The sequence below is a fragment of the Morone saxatilis genome, unplaced genomic scaffold, assembly GCF_004916995.1.
Source record: "Morone saxatilis isolate NCDOM2014 unplaced genomic scaffold, NCSU_SB_2.0 Contig12, whole genome shotgun sequence".
NCBI lineage: Eukaryota > Metazoa > Chordata > Actinopteri > Moronidae > Morone > Morone saxatilis.
Window position 1 is genome coordinate 7,239,953 of NW_023339674.1, and position 17,689 is coordinate 7,257,641.

General features: G+C 38.7%; 3 protein-coding genes across 3 annotated transcripts in view; 2 read left to right on the top strand and 1 right to left on the bottom strand.

Annotated features, from left to right (window-relative positions):
* The window catches only part of lurap1 (leucine rich adaptor protein 1), a 19,997-nt gene extending 15,669 nt beyond the window's left edge, over nucleotides 1–4,328 (bottom strand). Inside the window, exon 1 of the mRNA XM_035653821.1 lies at nucleotides 3,668–4,328. Coding sequence (XP_035509714.1) covers nucleotides 3,668–3,880 — 213 coding nt within the window. The 5' untranslated portion in view covers nucleotides 3,881–4,328. The remainder of the gene's footprint in view (nucleotides 1–3,667) is intronic.
* Nucleotides 4,329–8,171: 3,843 nt separating this feature from the next.
* ttc22 (tetratricopeptide repeat domain 22) lies at nucleotides 8,172–13,470 on the top strand. Its single transcript, XM_035653771.1, has 8 exons — nucleotides 8,172–8,508; nucleotides 9,273–9,573; nucleotides 10,097–10,152; nucleotides 10,236–10,351; nucleotides 10,565–10,683; nucleotides 11,663–11,824; nucleotides 12,070–12,222; nucleotides 12,305–13,470. Exons 1-8 carry the CDS (start codon nucleotides 8,246–8,248, stop codon nucleotides 12,839–12,841), a joined length of 1,707 nt encoding a protein of 568 aa, XP_035509664.1. The 5' UTR covers nucleotides 8,172–8,245; the 3' UTR covers nucleotides 12,842–13,470.
* Nucleotides 13,471–16,068: 2,598 nt separating this feature from the next.
* LOC118322014 (cornifelin homolog) lies at nucleotides 16,069–16,718 on the top strand. The gene is made up of 3 exons (XM_035653593.1): nucleotides 16,069–16,135; nucleotides 16,276–16,463; nucleotides 16,575–16,718. The coding sequence occupies exons 1-3, from the start codon at nucleotides 16,069–16,071 to the stop codon at nucleotides 16,716–16,718; spliced, it is 399 nt and encodes a 132-aa protein (XP_035509486.1).
* The last annotated feature ends 971 nt before the right edge of the window (nucleotides 16,719–17,689 follow it).

Genomic DNA, 17,689 nt, shown 5'->3' on the forward strand with positions numbered 1-17,689 from the left:
CACACACACACACACCCACATCCTTGATCTAACAGTAGACAGATGCTGCAGCCCTCCATCACCATGCTGTGGGGTTACAGATACAGTAGTAACAGATGCACACTCACTGAAATGCAAATAAACTGAAAAAAAGTGAGAAAAAAAGGAGATATTAGCCAACTACTTAACATGCTGTATGTGTGTGTGGTTTTTATGAGCTTATCAGTATGACAGAAAGTGTTTGGCATCAGAAAACAGATTAAGTATGCGTGCACGAGTGTGTGTACAGCTTTTCCATTTAGCATTACTCTGCAGACACTCGGCACGTGTTACTGCACATCTTACTAAGCAGATTTCTGATGAAAGTGCAATGCTCTTCTTATGCTCTCCCATTACACTACACCACTCATATAGATGAATGAAACAGCCACACACACACACACACACAGAGAGAGAGAGAGAGCAGCCTGGCTCTGTGCTGGAAGTTTCACTCCCCTCCAGTTAGGAAGTGGCTCTTTATCACTTCTCTCTCAGTCCTCCCTCTTTTGCAGCAGACCTGATAAATGGCTAAAACTGTTAACAAATCAGTCTGGCCCTTTGCTCTCGACAGATTTATAGAAACTCTTTGGATACTTTGTGAATCTAAAATGGGTGTTTTTGTCAACTGTACAGAAACTGGCTGACATCAGTATCTTGGGGTTAAAACAGTTCATTTCTCTATGAAATTTCCATTTTGATAGCCTGACAATTTTTATCATATCGTATTCAGATATATTTCTTTCTTCTTCTTCTAACCTGGTATTTAATCTATTTAGCCATTATTTCTACATGTTAAACTGTCAAATGGACCTGCATGCTATCATGGTAGTTGATGAGGGATTTATGATGTGACTGTAAAGGTTTTACTAACATGATACTGGGAAGACTAAAAGCACACCCTTGAAGAATGGATTAATTTGAGACCTTGAATGTGGTAGAAACACACAAAATGCAAGTTTTTCTTCCTCCAAACATTTTAACACAGAACAAGAAAAGGAAATGCCATGAATCTATCTGCAAGACAAGATGTAGTAACGGCTGACAACACATTTATCTAGACGTCGTGGTGCCTGCGTTTGCTTTTTAAACTGTCAACAAGACATCCAACAACCAAAAAGTAAAGAATAAAAAGACAAACATTAGCATCTAACCATCAGATAATACACTTGTCCCTCAGTTCTCTTCATTGTTGAAAAGCCACACCAATGTTGACTCTGGTTTGACCTGTTGCTTTATCCTTTTATGCTTTTGTTCGTAGCTTTTTTTACTGTTGTGTTTCTTTTCTTATTTCGTTTAGCATACTGTTGTACAGGTGGAACTATACATTGTGTCTTTCCCTGTCATCCTTGTGCGACTAGCTCAACAGCTTTATCAACATCTGCCTGGCCGACTTTACAATAAAGATCATACAATAGGGTTTTAATACGCTGCCACATATGGCAATTATGTACCAGTGTATCATCATATGCTTTAATAATATGACATATTAAAGTGACATGCAGTATGCCTAACTGCCCACGCTCATCTAGTGCAGACTCTTTTTAATGTAAGGTGTAAATTCAACCATCTAAATGCAAGATATTGGCAAGCGGGCCAAATAGTATTTATAGGCTCACACTGCTAAAAGTACTGCTGATAATGTTTCTTCCACTAGTGTTCAGTTACAGCAGGGAGAGCACTATTTCCTCTTAAGGACTCCAGACTTCTAAAGTGCATCTGGACCGCCAGCATCATGAGCTTGTGTTGCTACAATCCTGGAGTGTAATACATTTCTATTTCTAACAAGAGACCAAACTGATAATGTGTTTTGGATGTTTGAATGTAACCGATGTGTTTTGGAGAAAACTCTCTCAGACGACAGCTTGCTTTGTTTGGGAGATCGCTGGCGGTGCTCTGCGTCACAACCACAGGAATTTATGACATACATGATCACAGAAGGGGGGAAAAAACAACTGTAGTGTTGTGCATTATTATTGCTATACAGACCTCCACTGTTTGGAGGAGGTGGGGTCCATGTAAACAAGAAGACAGAGAGATATTTGTTTAATGGAACAAATCAACCACTGCTCAAAGGGAAATAATCTTCTGTCAAAACAAAGAAAAGACTTGGCCGGGCAAAGGAAAACGCTGGATTGCAGTTTGCAAGCTTCTACATGTGATAATAATTTAATATGTAAAGAACAATACAATTTAGAGGGATGGTGTACGACTATGTCACACCAATATATCACGCTAAGTACCAGTAGCCTATGTATAGAAAAAAGGTGATGCATAGGTGATAAAAACTACTATGAATTGTGTGATTAGATTGTTAACCACCTGTCAGTCAATGGTGGTCAACTCATTTCCTAGCAACCACAACTGCAGCTGTTGGCATGGAGAGGAGCAGTTCCTGACTGATTACTATGAAGAGACGTCATGTTTTATCACTCTAGACGATGCATTTCATACAGTAACATCTACTTTGTCACAAACTCAGTCCAGGATGAATGATACCGTTATCCTCTGTGTACAGTAAGTAAGTGTTAAATAGATTTTTTGATACCTGAGTTTATTATGAAACTAACTGAAATCTTACTAGTGAATTAATTTCAATAATAATTTTATCCTGTTCAACTCGAACTCTGCCCTGCAAATCTGAGGAAATACGCTTACTATAACGTTCTTGCCAAGAGTGGGATGAGAAGATTGATACCACCCTGTACCACTCTCTCTCTCTCCAATGGTTGCTTGGTGACTTCACCATGACCACAAGACTCCAGGAAGTCACTACTCCCCGCCAAAATAATAGTCTGGCACATAACCACTGCATGAAACCACAAGTTATTGTTTTTGCACTTTGGTTCTTGTACATATTAAACAAACAAGATAAGTTGATTAATGAGCCATAGAAATGGTATATTTCGTACATTTCATCACCTTTGGACAGAGCCAGGCTAGCAGTTTCCCACTGTTTCCAGTCTTTATGCTAAGCTAAGCTAATTTTCGTACATAAACATATAATGCACTTGTGGTAGCATATGATTAAGTAAGATATTACTAAAAACACATGAGATTACTGGAAGCCTAACAACTGCTATAGGTGCCAAGAGACAGTGTACAAGGACAATGTCACTGTCAGATTGAGTTTATTTAGAAACCTCTTTACACCAGAGAGGACGTGCTGATTTTTCAACTTTAAAATGTTCTGCTCAGTATCAAAATAGTTTATGTTGTGTGTTACAATCAGATATATTTTTATCAGATTTTTTAAATATCCAAATATCGACCTCAGTATCAAAACTCCAGCATCAGTCAGTTTATAGTTCAAGTGTAAGAAAAGCTCCATCATCAGCAGATGTGATTATTTCAAACTTTGCCTTTGAGATGTTGGTCTTTAATAGCAATTTGCTAATCATAGTTAACATGAAATAGCTTGCATTCGTATCAAAAACATACTACATATTATTTTTATATAAAGTATTGTAAGCATCAATATGATATCTCAACACTGCGGTGACTTCAATGACTGCCACATCCTGGAAAACATGAGTCTGCCACACGTCCAGCAGCCTGGGCCACCATGCAAGGGCGCGCACGTACACACATATAGAGAAACACACACACACACACACACATACACACACAGAGTCGACTAAAGCACTCTTACCATCTCCATCTTCAGTTTCCTGATCTTTTCATCCAAACTCTTCCTCCCCGTCTCCTTACTGGTGTCGTTCGCGGTGCTCAGCTTGGCGTCTCCCCGGAGAGAGGACGCATCTTCCCGCATCCACCTGAGCAAACCCTCGGGGGTCTTCCGGCCGATTTTCACCTCTATGTCTTTCAGATCTGGGATGGTCTCGCTGGCAGTGCCTTCATCCATCGTGTCCGTGTTCGTTCAAGCCGAAAAGAACCGCAGGACAAAGATTGCGTCCTTTTCGTTTCTTGGGAACTGTTTGTCTGTCAAGATGAAGGAGTCACTTCCTATAGGATTGTGTGGCATCATACGACTCCAGCTGAGTTAGACTGCACCAGGAGAGCAAAACAATCTGACAGCATCAACAGGACAGCGTGTGGTTATTCCAGCAGCATGCTTAGAGGAATTTTGTATTTTCATCTGGTGTCAAATTGGTGAAGCCAAGACAAAAAAAATTCTAATTTATTAGTTTATTTTCCGTGGGTCGGTGATTGCTTCCTTCCCAGTGTGATCTCCGGTGTCCGGTGTGTCTGTGGGCCGGTGGAGGCTGATGTGTCCTGATGGAGATCCCTAAACTGAGCCACATTGCGCAGATTCCACCTGCATGATGACAGCGACCAGCAGCCGCAGAGTGAGAAACCCCAGACTGTCAATGCACCTACAATAACACCATACAGCTTCCGGTTAGACCTTCAAAATAAAACATGCGTATAGGAAACACGTTGGGTTGAGTATTGTGAACTACCAAAATAAAAGTCTGAGTCGAGGAGTAAACAATGTACTCAAGTAGGACACAAATACAAAAAATTCTCCTTCAGCCTACAAGTAAAATTCGTGCATTCAATTAAGTAAAATTATTATCTAAATTAAAGTAAAATCATACTTGTGTAATTCCTTTGCACTCAAAATGTGTCTGTATCACAAACACTAACCCATGTTCATGTATTAAACCATTACATATTGTCATCTGAATGAACAGTATGAACAGACTATGTAGTTCCAGCACATCCTGTACTTTTCAATGACTTCTATTGCAGCAGACTCTACACTTAAATCTATCCAAAAATAGAAATCTTACTAACATAAATTAGGTTTGCAATATGTGTTCACCCTTGCTGATTTCACATCATTTCACCGAGAAGCTGCTTAGATGCAGCAGAGCCCCTGTGGAGTGGTGTAGGTGAAGAGTCTAATCAGTGTAATGAAATATGACAGATGTCTGTGTTACTTAAGACTATCACATTACTCAATACACTTACACACACTCACACCCTGTGGCTCCACATGACAATCTTCTTCAAGCCTACGCAGACTCAGTCCAGGCAGATTTTTCCTCCTGGATCTCCTCATGTGGAACCAGGAGCGCTGTGGCTGCCATAATACATCAGGTTAAAACTCATGGTTATGATACTGGTGCACTGATGCAATGTACTGGCAATAGTTCGGGGCAATAGAGATTAAATGCTACTGTCAGTGGAAATAGACACGGTAAATAAGGAAAACCAATAAGGTGTATGGTGAGTGTAATTTTTTCCCATTTCGGCATGGGAGGGAAAGCAAACATATCTGGTGATTATGTTATCCACAGTTGCTAAATAACAAAGACACATGGCTAACAAGGTATTTAAACAATCCAATTTTTACCCAGGACGGAACAGAAGGGCCGGGGATTTTTTTGAAACAGATCATAACAATCCTGCACGAACACTATTAGTCATCATTTTTGGTAAATTTGCTTTGCTAAGATTTCCCTGAAAATGTTCCCATATATGTCTTTTACACACAGAGACAGTACAAAGAGACATTCAGTAGTGTAATCTGCAGTCAGAGAAGGCCTCTGGAGAGCTGAAGAGTTGCTTTACACTGCAAACACTCACTCAGGGTGCCAGCAAGGAGCTGAGTAAGAAGGGAAATACAGTCGTAATCAAAGAGTGATTAAGTGGCTTAGAAAGGCAGAGGGGTTTCAGCTACAGTGTAAGCACTAATTAAATGTCCAAGTGTGTCTCAAGGGAATAAGGGATAGGGGGGGTCTGCATTAAAATGGGGATGGACATCTGCATTAAATATAAATACATTAAAAGTAGTATTCAGGATGGGAAGTGGATTAGGACTGTCTCCCTTTTGATTTCTGATGAACCTGGATACCATAATGAGGCTACTTTTCTCCAGTTTGAGATGGACAACATACAGTACAATACACAATGAATCATTCAATCCATCCATTCTTAATGATACTTTGAACTAGTGTTACAACAAGATAGTGAAGGTGTAACAAAGGTATTAGTAACCGATTAGAGCTGAGCTAAGAGGGAGGGGAAAGGAAGGTATAAAGTCTGGATTAATGAGGCTTTCCTGTGATCCTATGATCCTTTGTATTCAATGTCACATCTCGTGAGGGGCCCCAGATTTCCCAGCTATGCTCCTGTCAATGTAAATGTAATGTCTCTGCAGAGAAGGATTTTAGAGAACTTTGATGCTTCATTGCTGCCATCTTTCCTCTCGCTCATACTTCACTTCCTGACTGTCTTTACATTATTCTTCATCACTCATTCATCACTCGTCATTCATTGTGTCAAAAATAAAGACAGACACGAAACAATTAAGTAGGTTAACAAGGGGTTAGGTTGAAACCAAAGGGACCTTTATCAGTATGTGGGGCACATATCCTAATCCTACTTTAGAGGGGAGTAATGCAAAGGCTACAGGGATTATTAGGGGTCAACATCTTCCCAATAATACCTTTGTTTTGTCTCTTGGCTGCTAGGATGTAAAATCTATTATCTAAATTGGAGCCTTTATGAGCAAAATGCTGTTTCAATTCTGTCTTTGGCTTGGAGGGTACACAGCCACACAAATAAGCATCTGTAATCATTATGTTGCCATGCAATCAGCCTGGTATCCATGATGGCCACCATGGCAACGGTTGTCAAGAGGAGAAAATTTTCAGATATCTTTACACCCACATGGTACAAATGGAAAAGGCTGCCCACGAGGAGGTACATTTGCAGTACTGAAATACACATTATGCAACACACTCTCTGGTTATGTCTTGGTGTTTCAGGGGCAGCATAGGTGGTGCATTAGTGTTAAAACCTGACTGAGGCACTTGTGTGTGGGCATGTTCTTTCGATATTTGTGTGGGTTAGCTACAGGTGATCTAACCCCATCGAAAACATGCATGTTTCTTATTAGAAGTGCTCCTTTCATTGAAACTCCTTCCTTAAAAAAGGACTTCTGTTTTCTACTGAACTGTTCAGAAAACCCTGGTCTCCTCCATCTTTGAACAACTGATTAGTCTAATATCAACCTGCAACTGTCCCTTAAACCTGTGGCCACATTGGACCACACAGCACATGAATGTCAATAAGTTCCTTGAAACATTTACTACTGACCAACTGTACTTCCTGGGACTTATCTCTTTGAATGTATTTTATATTGGTCTTTTGTAATTGACTTGTTCCCGTCAATGGCTTTTATTGCTACCCAGCTGTCTGAGGAGGGTTATTCCTATTAGAGAGTTTGCACTTACTTGGAACCCACTTTGTAGGTCTGTAAAGATCATCAAGACATTGCATGTGATAGTGGACTTACAACATGTTTGTTCTGTCAGTCTGGTTTATCACAATACAAGTTTACCCTCTGGTGGAAGAGTTTGGATTTGTATGCAAAACCATTCTGAAACAATAATGTACTTATCATGGTGTCTGATCTTGTAAGATAGTATTGTGACTTGTCAGGATAACAAGGATTCACAGTCAATGTTTGCTTTTGTCGCACTCTTTGCAGACTATCTGCATATCTCCTCTAGGTGTTTACATGCTCTGTCATCAGCTCATCATACAGCTGTGAGTTTATCTTTTGATAATTAACTCATGTTGTTATGTCCTAAAGAGATCTTTAATTGAAATGAAAGGTAATTTAAAGAACATAAAATCTGAAGACTTTTTCTTTTAGTTTCCTTCAATGTTTTAGTTACACTGATCCTGATGGTTCACATTCTTCTGTTGGTGACTGACAGCCTGGGGTATAAGAGGTTAAATGAAACATTCTCCAAAACAAGGCTTCATAAACATTTTTACACAACTGAAGACACAAATGAGATCATCCTGTCAGAACTGACTTTAAGAAATGTCAGTCAGTACTTCTGTTAGTGAAATAAAAAAAGAGGCAAATAGCAAATTCATGACAACTCATAAGTGATGTACTTTTAGAATGGATTCCTATGATTTTATGTATTTTTGGATGAGAATCAAAAGGGAGACTTGATACAAAGTGTGCAGGAAAAAGATATATCCATATACCTGCCCCTTACACTTTGTTCCACTCCCTTAGTCACTCCCAAGCCTAACCTGTTCAACCTGTCTGCACTGGGATGACAAGAGTGGGTGGATGAATTCTGCAACAGTAAGAAACTGCAGGTTAAGGAAAGACGAGAGGAATTTTCTTGTCAAAGATTGGAGGGCAAAATGTACAAATGCAGCATTTTTATTTCTTAAAGTTTATTTTCTTATGTAAATAACAAGGGACAAGGAGAATAAGAAGGAGGAAGCCATGGAGGCTGACAGTACAGAGGACATTGAGTCTCTCATGGAGGACATGGACTACATCCCTGGCCACTTCCACCTAGACCTCAACCTCAACTGTGATTCAGTCGGGCCTGTGAAGCTGAGACTCAGGGACACTTATCTAAAACAGGAGAGCTTGCGAGGCGAGCTCGAGGCTGAAGCTGGATATCTACAGTACGCCGTCCGAAATCTGCTGGGTCTGTTGGCTTTTCACCTCGAACAGCTGGACACATCCGAGGAAATATTCAGGTGATGATTCTCAGAATAAGGCAGAATATTTCAAATATTCACTAAGCCAGAGGTTTTGAGACACTGGTGATGCATGATTTCACAAAAGATGTTGACTTGTAATGTGTTTTTAAGCTTCTGTAGTTATAGAAACACCACAGAAGTTGAAATGTGTCTTACTACATACTTAATCTCTGTGAGCTAACCAAGAACCACCACACTAAATGCCTACACAGCACTTCATGTTGCTAACTCTGTTCTCTGCAGATATAGGACTTACCTAACATCCAATTACACTCATAGCCTAATAAAGTACAATTTTGTAGCAATTATGTAATTATATTCCAATAAACCAATACACTTTATAATTAGTTTTTGCAGATTATGTTATACTTTTCTATTCTACTTCATGTTGTATGGGTGCTCATAAAGTATGATATCATTTTAGTTCTGTCTAAAATTCTTATCTTAGTGTTTTTCTTTTATCTAAACTATGCATCTCATATGTGACACTTTAGTTTAGATTTGTTGTATTACACACCAAAATCAAGTAAGTTAGTCAGTTAAAAAGAATTTGCAGCCCTGCTTGCGGCTCTCAGTGCTTTTTTTCTTTTGGTGTTTAATGCTAATGTCTACAGCATAAGGTCAGCATGCTAACATGCTCTCAAACAATGCTAACATGCTAATATTTTCGCAGGTATTATGTTATCACGTTTACCAAGGTTCATCTTCTTTGAGGGAGCTTTTTTTCTAACCTCACCTCTCTGTTTATCTTGGCCTTTCAGGAGCATTTGTAAAGAAGATCCTGGTAACCTCAATGCCTGGGCCAACCTGGGCTATGTGTACGACAAGCTGGGGAGAGAGCTTGATGCGGGGGAGTGTGTGGAGAAAGTGTCCCAATTTATGGGCTTAGATGCTGGAGAGGCCTCTCAGGAAGAGATCAGACTCCTGGCGGCCCGCTGCCTGGCGGAGCAGGCCTATGTGTATCCCCATGATGTGGAGCTGGACAAAGAGGAGGACCTGAGAGAGAGGCTGACAGCAGCTTTGAGACTTTACAACAGAGCCCTGGACTATGGGGATCAGCTGGTGAGGTGGAAACACACATATACAGCAATGCTTTGAATAAAGCTGTAAATGTCTGTTTAACAGTAGGATGTAGAGTGTAAATGTAGGGAGGAACACTGAAACAATGACTGGTTATGTGGTGAGACTACATGCATCATTCTCATCTCATCACCTCCCAGCATTTAGTTAGGTGGCACTTCAACCATGCAGTTAGTAATTATTAGATATATTTTAATCTATTGCTCTTCTGTGACTCATTTCACCCGCAAACCTTTACTGAAGTTGGATGATGTGGCTATGCTCAAGACTTTTGAATACACTAAGCTCAAAACAAAACAAATATTACCCCAAAAGCAAGTCAAAACAATTTTATTATTGTACAAAATCATAAATATGGCATAGCCGAGAGCCCTTAGCTTACTATTTATTTTTATTAAAGACGAAACTGTTTATTTGGTGGAATAACAATGTTATTGGGCATGTACCTGAATATTCTTGCACAATAAATGTTATTTTATTGATAGCGAATATTGTTTTTTTTTAGATACCACTTGAGGAAAAACGAAGCTGGTATTTTAAAATGGCAACCATCTATATAAGGTACAAAAACTTTTAAAAAACATACAAAATATTTGATGTGTAGATATGAATTTGTAAATATGAAAGTCGTATTCTCCCCGCAGACTGGACGACATAGTAAAGACCAAAGAAGACTCTGAATACTCCAGACTCTCTCTCTACAATAAGGGACTGAAGCTTCTCAAAGAAACCCTAGCATCTGAAAAAACACGAAACAAAGGTAAACACAGTAGGTTTGTATACTGTCAAAGGTTGTCTACGAATATATGCTCTGTTGTACATTTTGGAGGCATTGTGTTAAATGCATAATGCAGTGGTGATATTTGGTTTAATTAGCCCACACTGTACATTGACCATTGACTCTTGGAGGGAGACAAACAACAAGCTTTAAGTAGAACCTGGTAACATTTCTGATTCCGGTCTCTCCCCTCAGCTCTTGCCTGGTGTTACGTTGGCATCATGTTGGAGAGGAAGGAAGAATTCACCACTGTGCCCATGTCTATACACGACTGTGGCTACTCAGCCTCTGAACCTCTGTCCTGCTATGGAACTGTAAGTTAACCCAAGCTAGGACTATTTTACCGAGACCTGTTCTAGGTCAATCTGATAAACGTTTCCCTCCTTTGAAGACCTGTTGCTTATCAAAAAAGTTCCTGTCATTTTTCTTTGAGTGCAGTTAATTTCAGTTGAACTTCCTGTTGCTATAAGCAAACACTCCCACAGTTCCACAGCAGTTTAACTGACATTAGCACGTCCACCATTTTGTTTGTTTTATGGTCAAACAAATATTGACAGGGCCCTTTAATCTACTCTCCAAATATTTAAGTACTTAATCTGTAGATTATTTTGTGACTCTTGTTTGTAATTTGAGGTACATACAACCTTCTAGGTAACTGTTTAATTACGGTTGGGCTTGTGGACTCTTTGTTTATATGTTTTCTAGATAAATTCATGTGTTGCGATGGGGAATTGATCATTTCTGCACTTCTTCCTGACTTGAGGGACAACTACCTTAGTTTGATAATTAGCCTCTACTTTTGTGAATTCAGTTTTGCATGTGACTGTACTATTGTTAATTACATTTCCTAATTTGTAGTCACTATCATTTAATTTATTTGTGTTTTATTTAATGCGGGTGTCACAGTTTCATACTTCAAAGGCCAACACCTGTCTTCAACCTTTATTGAAAGTGTGTTTAGCTCACTGTATAGCTGTGTAGTCTTGTAGAAATGTCTCAATCCATATGAATATAAAACTTTACCTAAAATTAATTTAGCTTCATCAGCCCACATCATACAGTTCCTGCCAATAAATATAATTCCCCCTTTTGTTTATATACTTTGTACAAAAATACATTGGAAATTACAGAAGTAAGATCTGCTCTAATAATGTTGTAATAATGTAATCTAAGTCATTTCATTTAATATGTCTGTCTAAGATGTGTCACTGCAAGCTTTGTCGTACTTAGAATTTGTGCTACCTCGTTATATATTTCCCCAATAACATACAGTATAACCGTCTGTGTCCTCAGGCTATAAACTTGGCCAGCGATGATGCATTCACCCTGAACCTTCTGGCAAAGGTTTTCTTTTTGTTGGGCAAACATGAGATGGCCACAGGGATCTGCAACATGGCCTTAAACGTGCTCCCAGACCCAGAGCTCAACTGGGAGGCCTACTGCACCCGTGCCAAGGTACTGCAACCAAAGTACATGAAGTTAAAGTCACAAAACTCAGTCAATTGTTAATGCTTGAGAATTTACATTAAAGATGCACAAAATTCACATATTTGTGCAATCAGATCTAATGTTTGAGCTGGTGTGAACTATTAATGGTTATATTTGTGCACTGCATGGTGAAAGTTAAATATTATATAATATATATTAAGATATCAATAAAAGGTGTTTTGTACAAGTATTTATAAAGGTTCTCCTTTTAGATCAATATGATGCTCTATGTCAGGGAACTGGAGAAGGCCAAACATGGTCATGGAGGGATCCCAGACCGACAGAATCTAACTGAGGCCAGAAAAGACTTGGACAAGGTCCTGACTGTACATCCATGTCTGCGGACTCATCTAGAGATGGCACAGGTAAAGACACAAACAACTAATGAGCAATAAAGATGGATTTTCTACTGCAACAGGCTTATCAGATTCATGTCGTTCCCTCTAGATTTTCTACTACATGGGTGTAGATGCACTCCAGGAGAGTCTTTTAGTGGACGAGGGGGCAGTGAACAGTGCATTGGTGAGCCTGTCCCATGCCCTTCAGTATGAGATGGGTGACACCTTGCCGGACCTCCACATACTCAGAGGACGCTGCCTCCTGCTGAAGGGCGAGGAGCAGAACGCTGCAGACTGCTTCAAACAGGCTTTGGAGTTAGAGAGACCAGGGGGCACAGACACCACAGCCCTGCGCTGCCTCCTACAGGTCCTACTGGCTCTGTTCATGCAGGGTGGCCCTGACCCAAGCCTCGCCATCACCCAGCTGGAGCTGTGGGTGCAAAAGGCTGAGGAGAGGTACCCTGGGGACATCGTGAAGGCCGAGCTGAGGTGCCTTTACAGGACTCACACAGCAGAGGTCACAGAGTTATCCAGGGCTCTGATCAGGACAGGCAGACTGGACCTAGTGAGAAGGCTACTGGAAACGGTGGTGCCTAAACAGCTGGTTAAGAGGAGACCACTGGAAAAGTCTTTCTCCTTTACATGATGCAAATATGTGACTTTAAATGATATACAGGCATGTGCCATGCAGTAATTAATGAAATTCTTGACACCATTTCACAGATAAAAATGAACAGCAGTGGTGCAGTGCAATGTGATTAAGCTGCCTTTACTCTAACTGTGTATGTTTTAAGTCACAATCCTTCTATTATTAACTTGTATAATACTTTAATTGGAAGAACAACTTAAGGGTTGGATCTACAGAGCAGCCTACAGTTACAGTGTTACAGTGGATATTTCTTTTAAGCTTGCTTTATGATGGAATATGTGATAAGTATATATGTTTTCATGCCAAATAAGATGGTCACAACTTTTTGGAGTGTTGAAGTTGAAGAGTCAATGGTTGAATGTATTGATAATATAATAGGTATGGTCAGGAGGCTCCATTGGCCCTTCCACAGCGGCCATATAAATGACTGGCATCATTTAAATATTACTAAGCAGATATAAGAATACGTGTGTTGGGCTGTGAGAGTGACTCTGAGTCGCAGACTACCTCTCCTTGAGTGGGATATTATAATGCTCTACCACTGATGACCAGCAGGATAAACGTTTCTGTTTTTTGGTGCAAAAGGATTAAATCACAAGCATTTAATAACTTTAAAATGGCTATGAATAAAGGTTTTTGAATCACTCACTATGTAATCTATTGTCTTGATCTACAAAACTGGAATAATCAAGCACCAGGGTTAACTGAATGGTTTGAGTCTGAACATGCTTTGGCTTTTACGGTCACCAGATCCCCAACAGAACACCTCTTGGAGACTTCGGACAAGTGTGTTAAACAGAGCAAAAATTTATTTTTGTGTGTTTAAGTGTTAAATCCTTCCAGTCAAGTCCCAGAAACAGAGCAGAATATGTCTTCGTTTTGGACAAAAGGGGAGAATAATGACAGACTACTAATTGTATTTCTAATTCCCTGGATAAGTAAAAAAAAAAAAAAAAAAAAGGAAATTTAAAAAAGATAAATGATAAAGTGGTGCTGCTCATTGTGGTTGTCATTTTGGAAGAGAGAGAGCATTCAGTCTTGGTGTCAATAAAAGGACTCCTAAAAGACCTTCTGAAAAAAGGTTCCCCACGTGGTATCTTGAGACATAATTAAAGTTGCAAGAGTACTGCGTGCATAATATTGTGGTGTGTCACTCCCTCATTTCTATGTTTTGGTGCTCCACCTCAATTTAAACAAATAAAGTCACTTACATGGTTACCTATTAGCTTTTCTGATTTGGGCCTAACTTATGTTCTTTATTTGCTAATAATGTCATAAAACATAAATATTGTCATCTTTTACATCAAATTTGCTCACAAAAGCTTCTATTCTTCTATTACATAAAACACTTTCAAACACAACAAAGTATGTGGTTGAGGATGATAGACACAAGGTAATGTAGGTTACAGGTAAATTGACGATAATATAATAATAGCAAACAATTAAGATAATCAAACCATTAAACAACAATTATGCAGTCACATTTGTTGTTTCTGAAGAAACCAACTGAAGGGAATTAAATGTTATTACTAATTTCTGCTGTATGGCAGGATTGAGGTACAACATTGTAGCTATGAAGCAGCTATTTAACTGAGGAATGACCCTGCTGACAGGAGAATTTACATTTATACGGAGGTGGGACATCACATGCACCAGCAGAAGGCATCTAGCTTCACAAGAATGTAGGTGTACAGGTTGGTGTGTTGTTTTGTACCTCAATCCTCTTCTTAAGCAATATCTTAATGTCGAACAGGCTGTACTGAGAATGTGTGGATCAACTCCATTGCATCAAAGCTTAAGCATTGATCTGTCCAAGCCAGATGTCTATCACATTGTCAGAAACAAGAAACGGCAGAAGTCCAGGCAGTGAGTCAAACACAGTGGTGGAATGTAACTAAGTACATTTACTCAAGTATTAAATAGATTGCATTTTAAGGGAATTTGGTGCTTGTGTGTGTGTGGGTTTGGCTCTTGAAAAGCGTTACAACACTTTTTTGGAACTAGGGTCTGAGTGCAAATATGCCTTTGACATAAATTCAGGTTCCACAGGATTGTGTGTGTTTATTTATTCAATTTGCACAAAGCGCCCCTCCTCATTCAAGACATATTCTTTCACAGCTTTCCTGAGGTGACAACAAGACTTTAAGCTCAACCAGGTAAGGTTTTTTGGGTTTGCTAATAAGAAATTATATATGTTAATCTGAAGTGTTGAAAGTTAGTGTTAGGGGTTAGGTAAGCCTAAAATCCAGCAAAAGTTTATTTGGTTTATAAAGAGCAAAATTGTTGTTTTTTGTAACGTAGCTTCTTGGTTATTTCTGAAGACTATACCAGTTACTGTTGGGTAGTTATACTGTGCAACTTAACAACCCTTACTAATGAAGATATTCATCAATATTGAAATGTAAAACCACAATAAAAGGTACTTGTATCATTGCTTGAGTGTGTCTCATACACCAAGAAGAGTGCTGTGTACAAAGCTGAATAAGAGTTTTCTATGTCACTGCAGCTTCTTCCTCTGTTGCCAACGTCTTTCATATTTTTACAGATATTTTGATTTACAATTGATGGACAACAGATATTCAATGATAAATGATCTATTCTATCCCCATCTATCTTACTGTACACATTGTCTACAATTGATGGACAACAATTATTTAATATAAAAGATAATTTATCCTATCTTATTTTACTCATTATCTTATCATATTGTAATAATTTGTTGCTGATTCAAAGATTATTTTTGTTGCCAGTGTTGCAGATTTCTTGCTGATGAATAAAAGTTTGCCCACTAAGATGTTTTCAAAACCGAAGGCACAAAAAGTCTTGTAGGCCATCGATTCTGAGCGTTGCTGCTCTTGTCATTCTTTCTGCAGGCCGTGTAGCCTAACACCTCATTCAGCGAGAATGACCTGCACATGCTGGTTTGTTACAGTCAAACTAAAGGGCCAATAGATAAATCTAAATTAGTCACTATATTTTATACATAAAACAAAAATGTAGCAATCAATTAAAACATATTTGTATTTTAAATGAATTGTCTTTACACAGAACATAGTTGTAATGTTCATTCAAAACATTCTTAATAATATTAATAGTTGAATATTAATATTATATATTTGTGCATGTAAAAGTTACATTTCTGTTATGTGCAACACAGAATAAGTTCACCCATATATTCTTCTTTTAGTTAACTTTTATGTTAATTGTTCTGTGTTCAAGAGCCAATGGCAGCACATCCCTTGACCGAGTGGAACACCGGCCTCTTTGAATGTTGTGAGGACACAAGTTCTTGTAAGAATCAAGACCACAACTTTAATCATAATAATGTCATATTTTGTCTTATTTTTTCAGTTGTATGTCCTTCAGTCATATAAAGCCACTTAGACTATATATTACAACTCTATTACAACTTAAAACTGCTTGCTTTTCAGGCTGCTATGGCTTCTGGTGCTGCCCTTGCCTCGCCTGCACGGTTTCAGGAACATTTGGAGAAAACAGTTGTCTCCCTTTATGTGACATATTCAGCCCTGCTATAACAGCAGCCTGTGGACTGCCTCTCTGTGCGCCACCTGCAGGCCTGTCTATGAGGGTTGCCCTTCGACACAGATATGGTCTCGAGGTGACGCATTCAGATTTTTTTGTTTAAATGAAAGCCTAATCTATATCTGCATTAAAAAATACCTGAAGAACACAGTAAAAAAAGCACAATTAAAACTTTTGTTGTCCACAGGGTTCTCTCTGCCGGGACATTGCGACTTCCTGTTTCTGTGGGTGGTGCTCCTGGTGTCAGATGCATCGAGAGTTGAAGTATCGCACGAAAACCACCACTGTCACTGTTGACATGCAGCCTGCTCCGGTGATGATAGACCACTGAAACCCACCTCCTGCTGGTTTTATGAGCCAGTATTGAGCTTTGTGGCTTCTTATTGGTCTGCTGTGTCTTGTGAAAGAAATTTTATTTAGCTCAATTATCAGGTCTCAGGATGATGGATCAGAAGGAAATTTTTACATTTTTATTTTAAGTAATAATCACATAAACATTACTGGTTTTCTGTTGATGATGGGGGAATCACAAATAAATTAATGTAAAACAAAACTGGATTACAAATGCTTCATATTCCTTTGTTGTATTACTTAGTAGTTTAAACAGTTCACAGCTGAAACAGTTCAAGAGAGCATCACATTATTTTAATAAAGAAAGAGTTTCTAACCAGTTTCACATTGTTCTACACTTTTGAATAAAAACTTTCCTGCCATGTGTCTCACTCTTGCATCCTATTTCATATAAAAATAATACAAGCTCAGTTCTACATAAAGAGATTTGAAATAAAAGGCAATATTTTAATATTCTTTTTTACCAGTGAGTGTAAGGATCTGGTTCTTTTCTTTATCCCACATTATAATAAACAAAATATCTTTGGGTTGTGGACCAATGGCAGGATAAAACAAGAATTCACAGTTTCCCAGTGTTCTGTAGACCAGACGATTAATCAGTCAATCAAGAAAATAATCTGCAGATCTGTCAATAATTAAAATAATTGTTATTTGCAGAGAGCATTGAAATATGGAAACAATATCACACTGATATGTATTTGATAAATATGGACATTCAAGCAACACAATTGTTAAGGGCTGCAAGTAATGATAGTCTTTTATCAGAAAGTTGTAAAATTAGATGCTTGTTTTGTTCAACCAAGACTTAAAAACCTAAAGATAATGAGTTTATTATCACATAAGACAGAAATTTAGATGCTGGAACAAATGACCTTAAAACTGATCTTAATGATAAATTGATAGTGGCAAGACTTCTGTAGATTTCAAAACTGTCAAAACCCTAAAAAATAC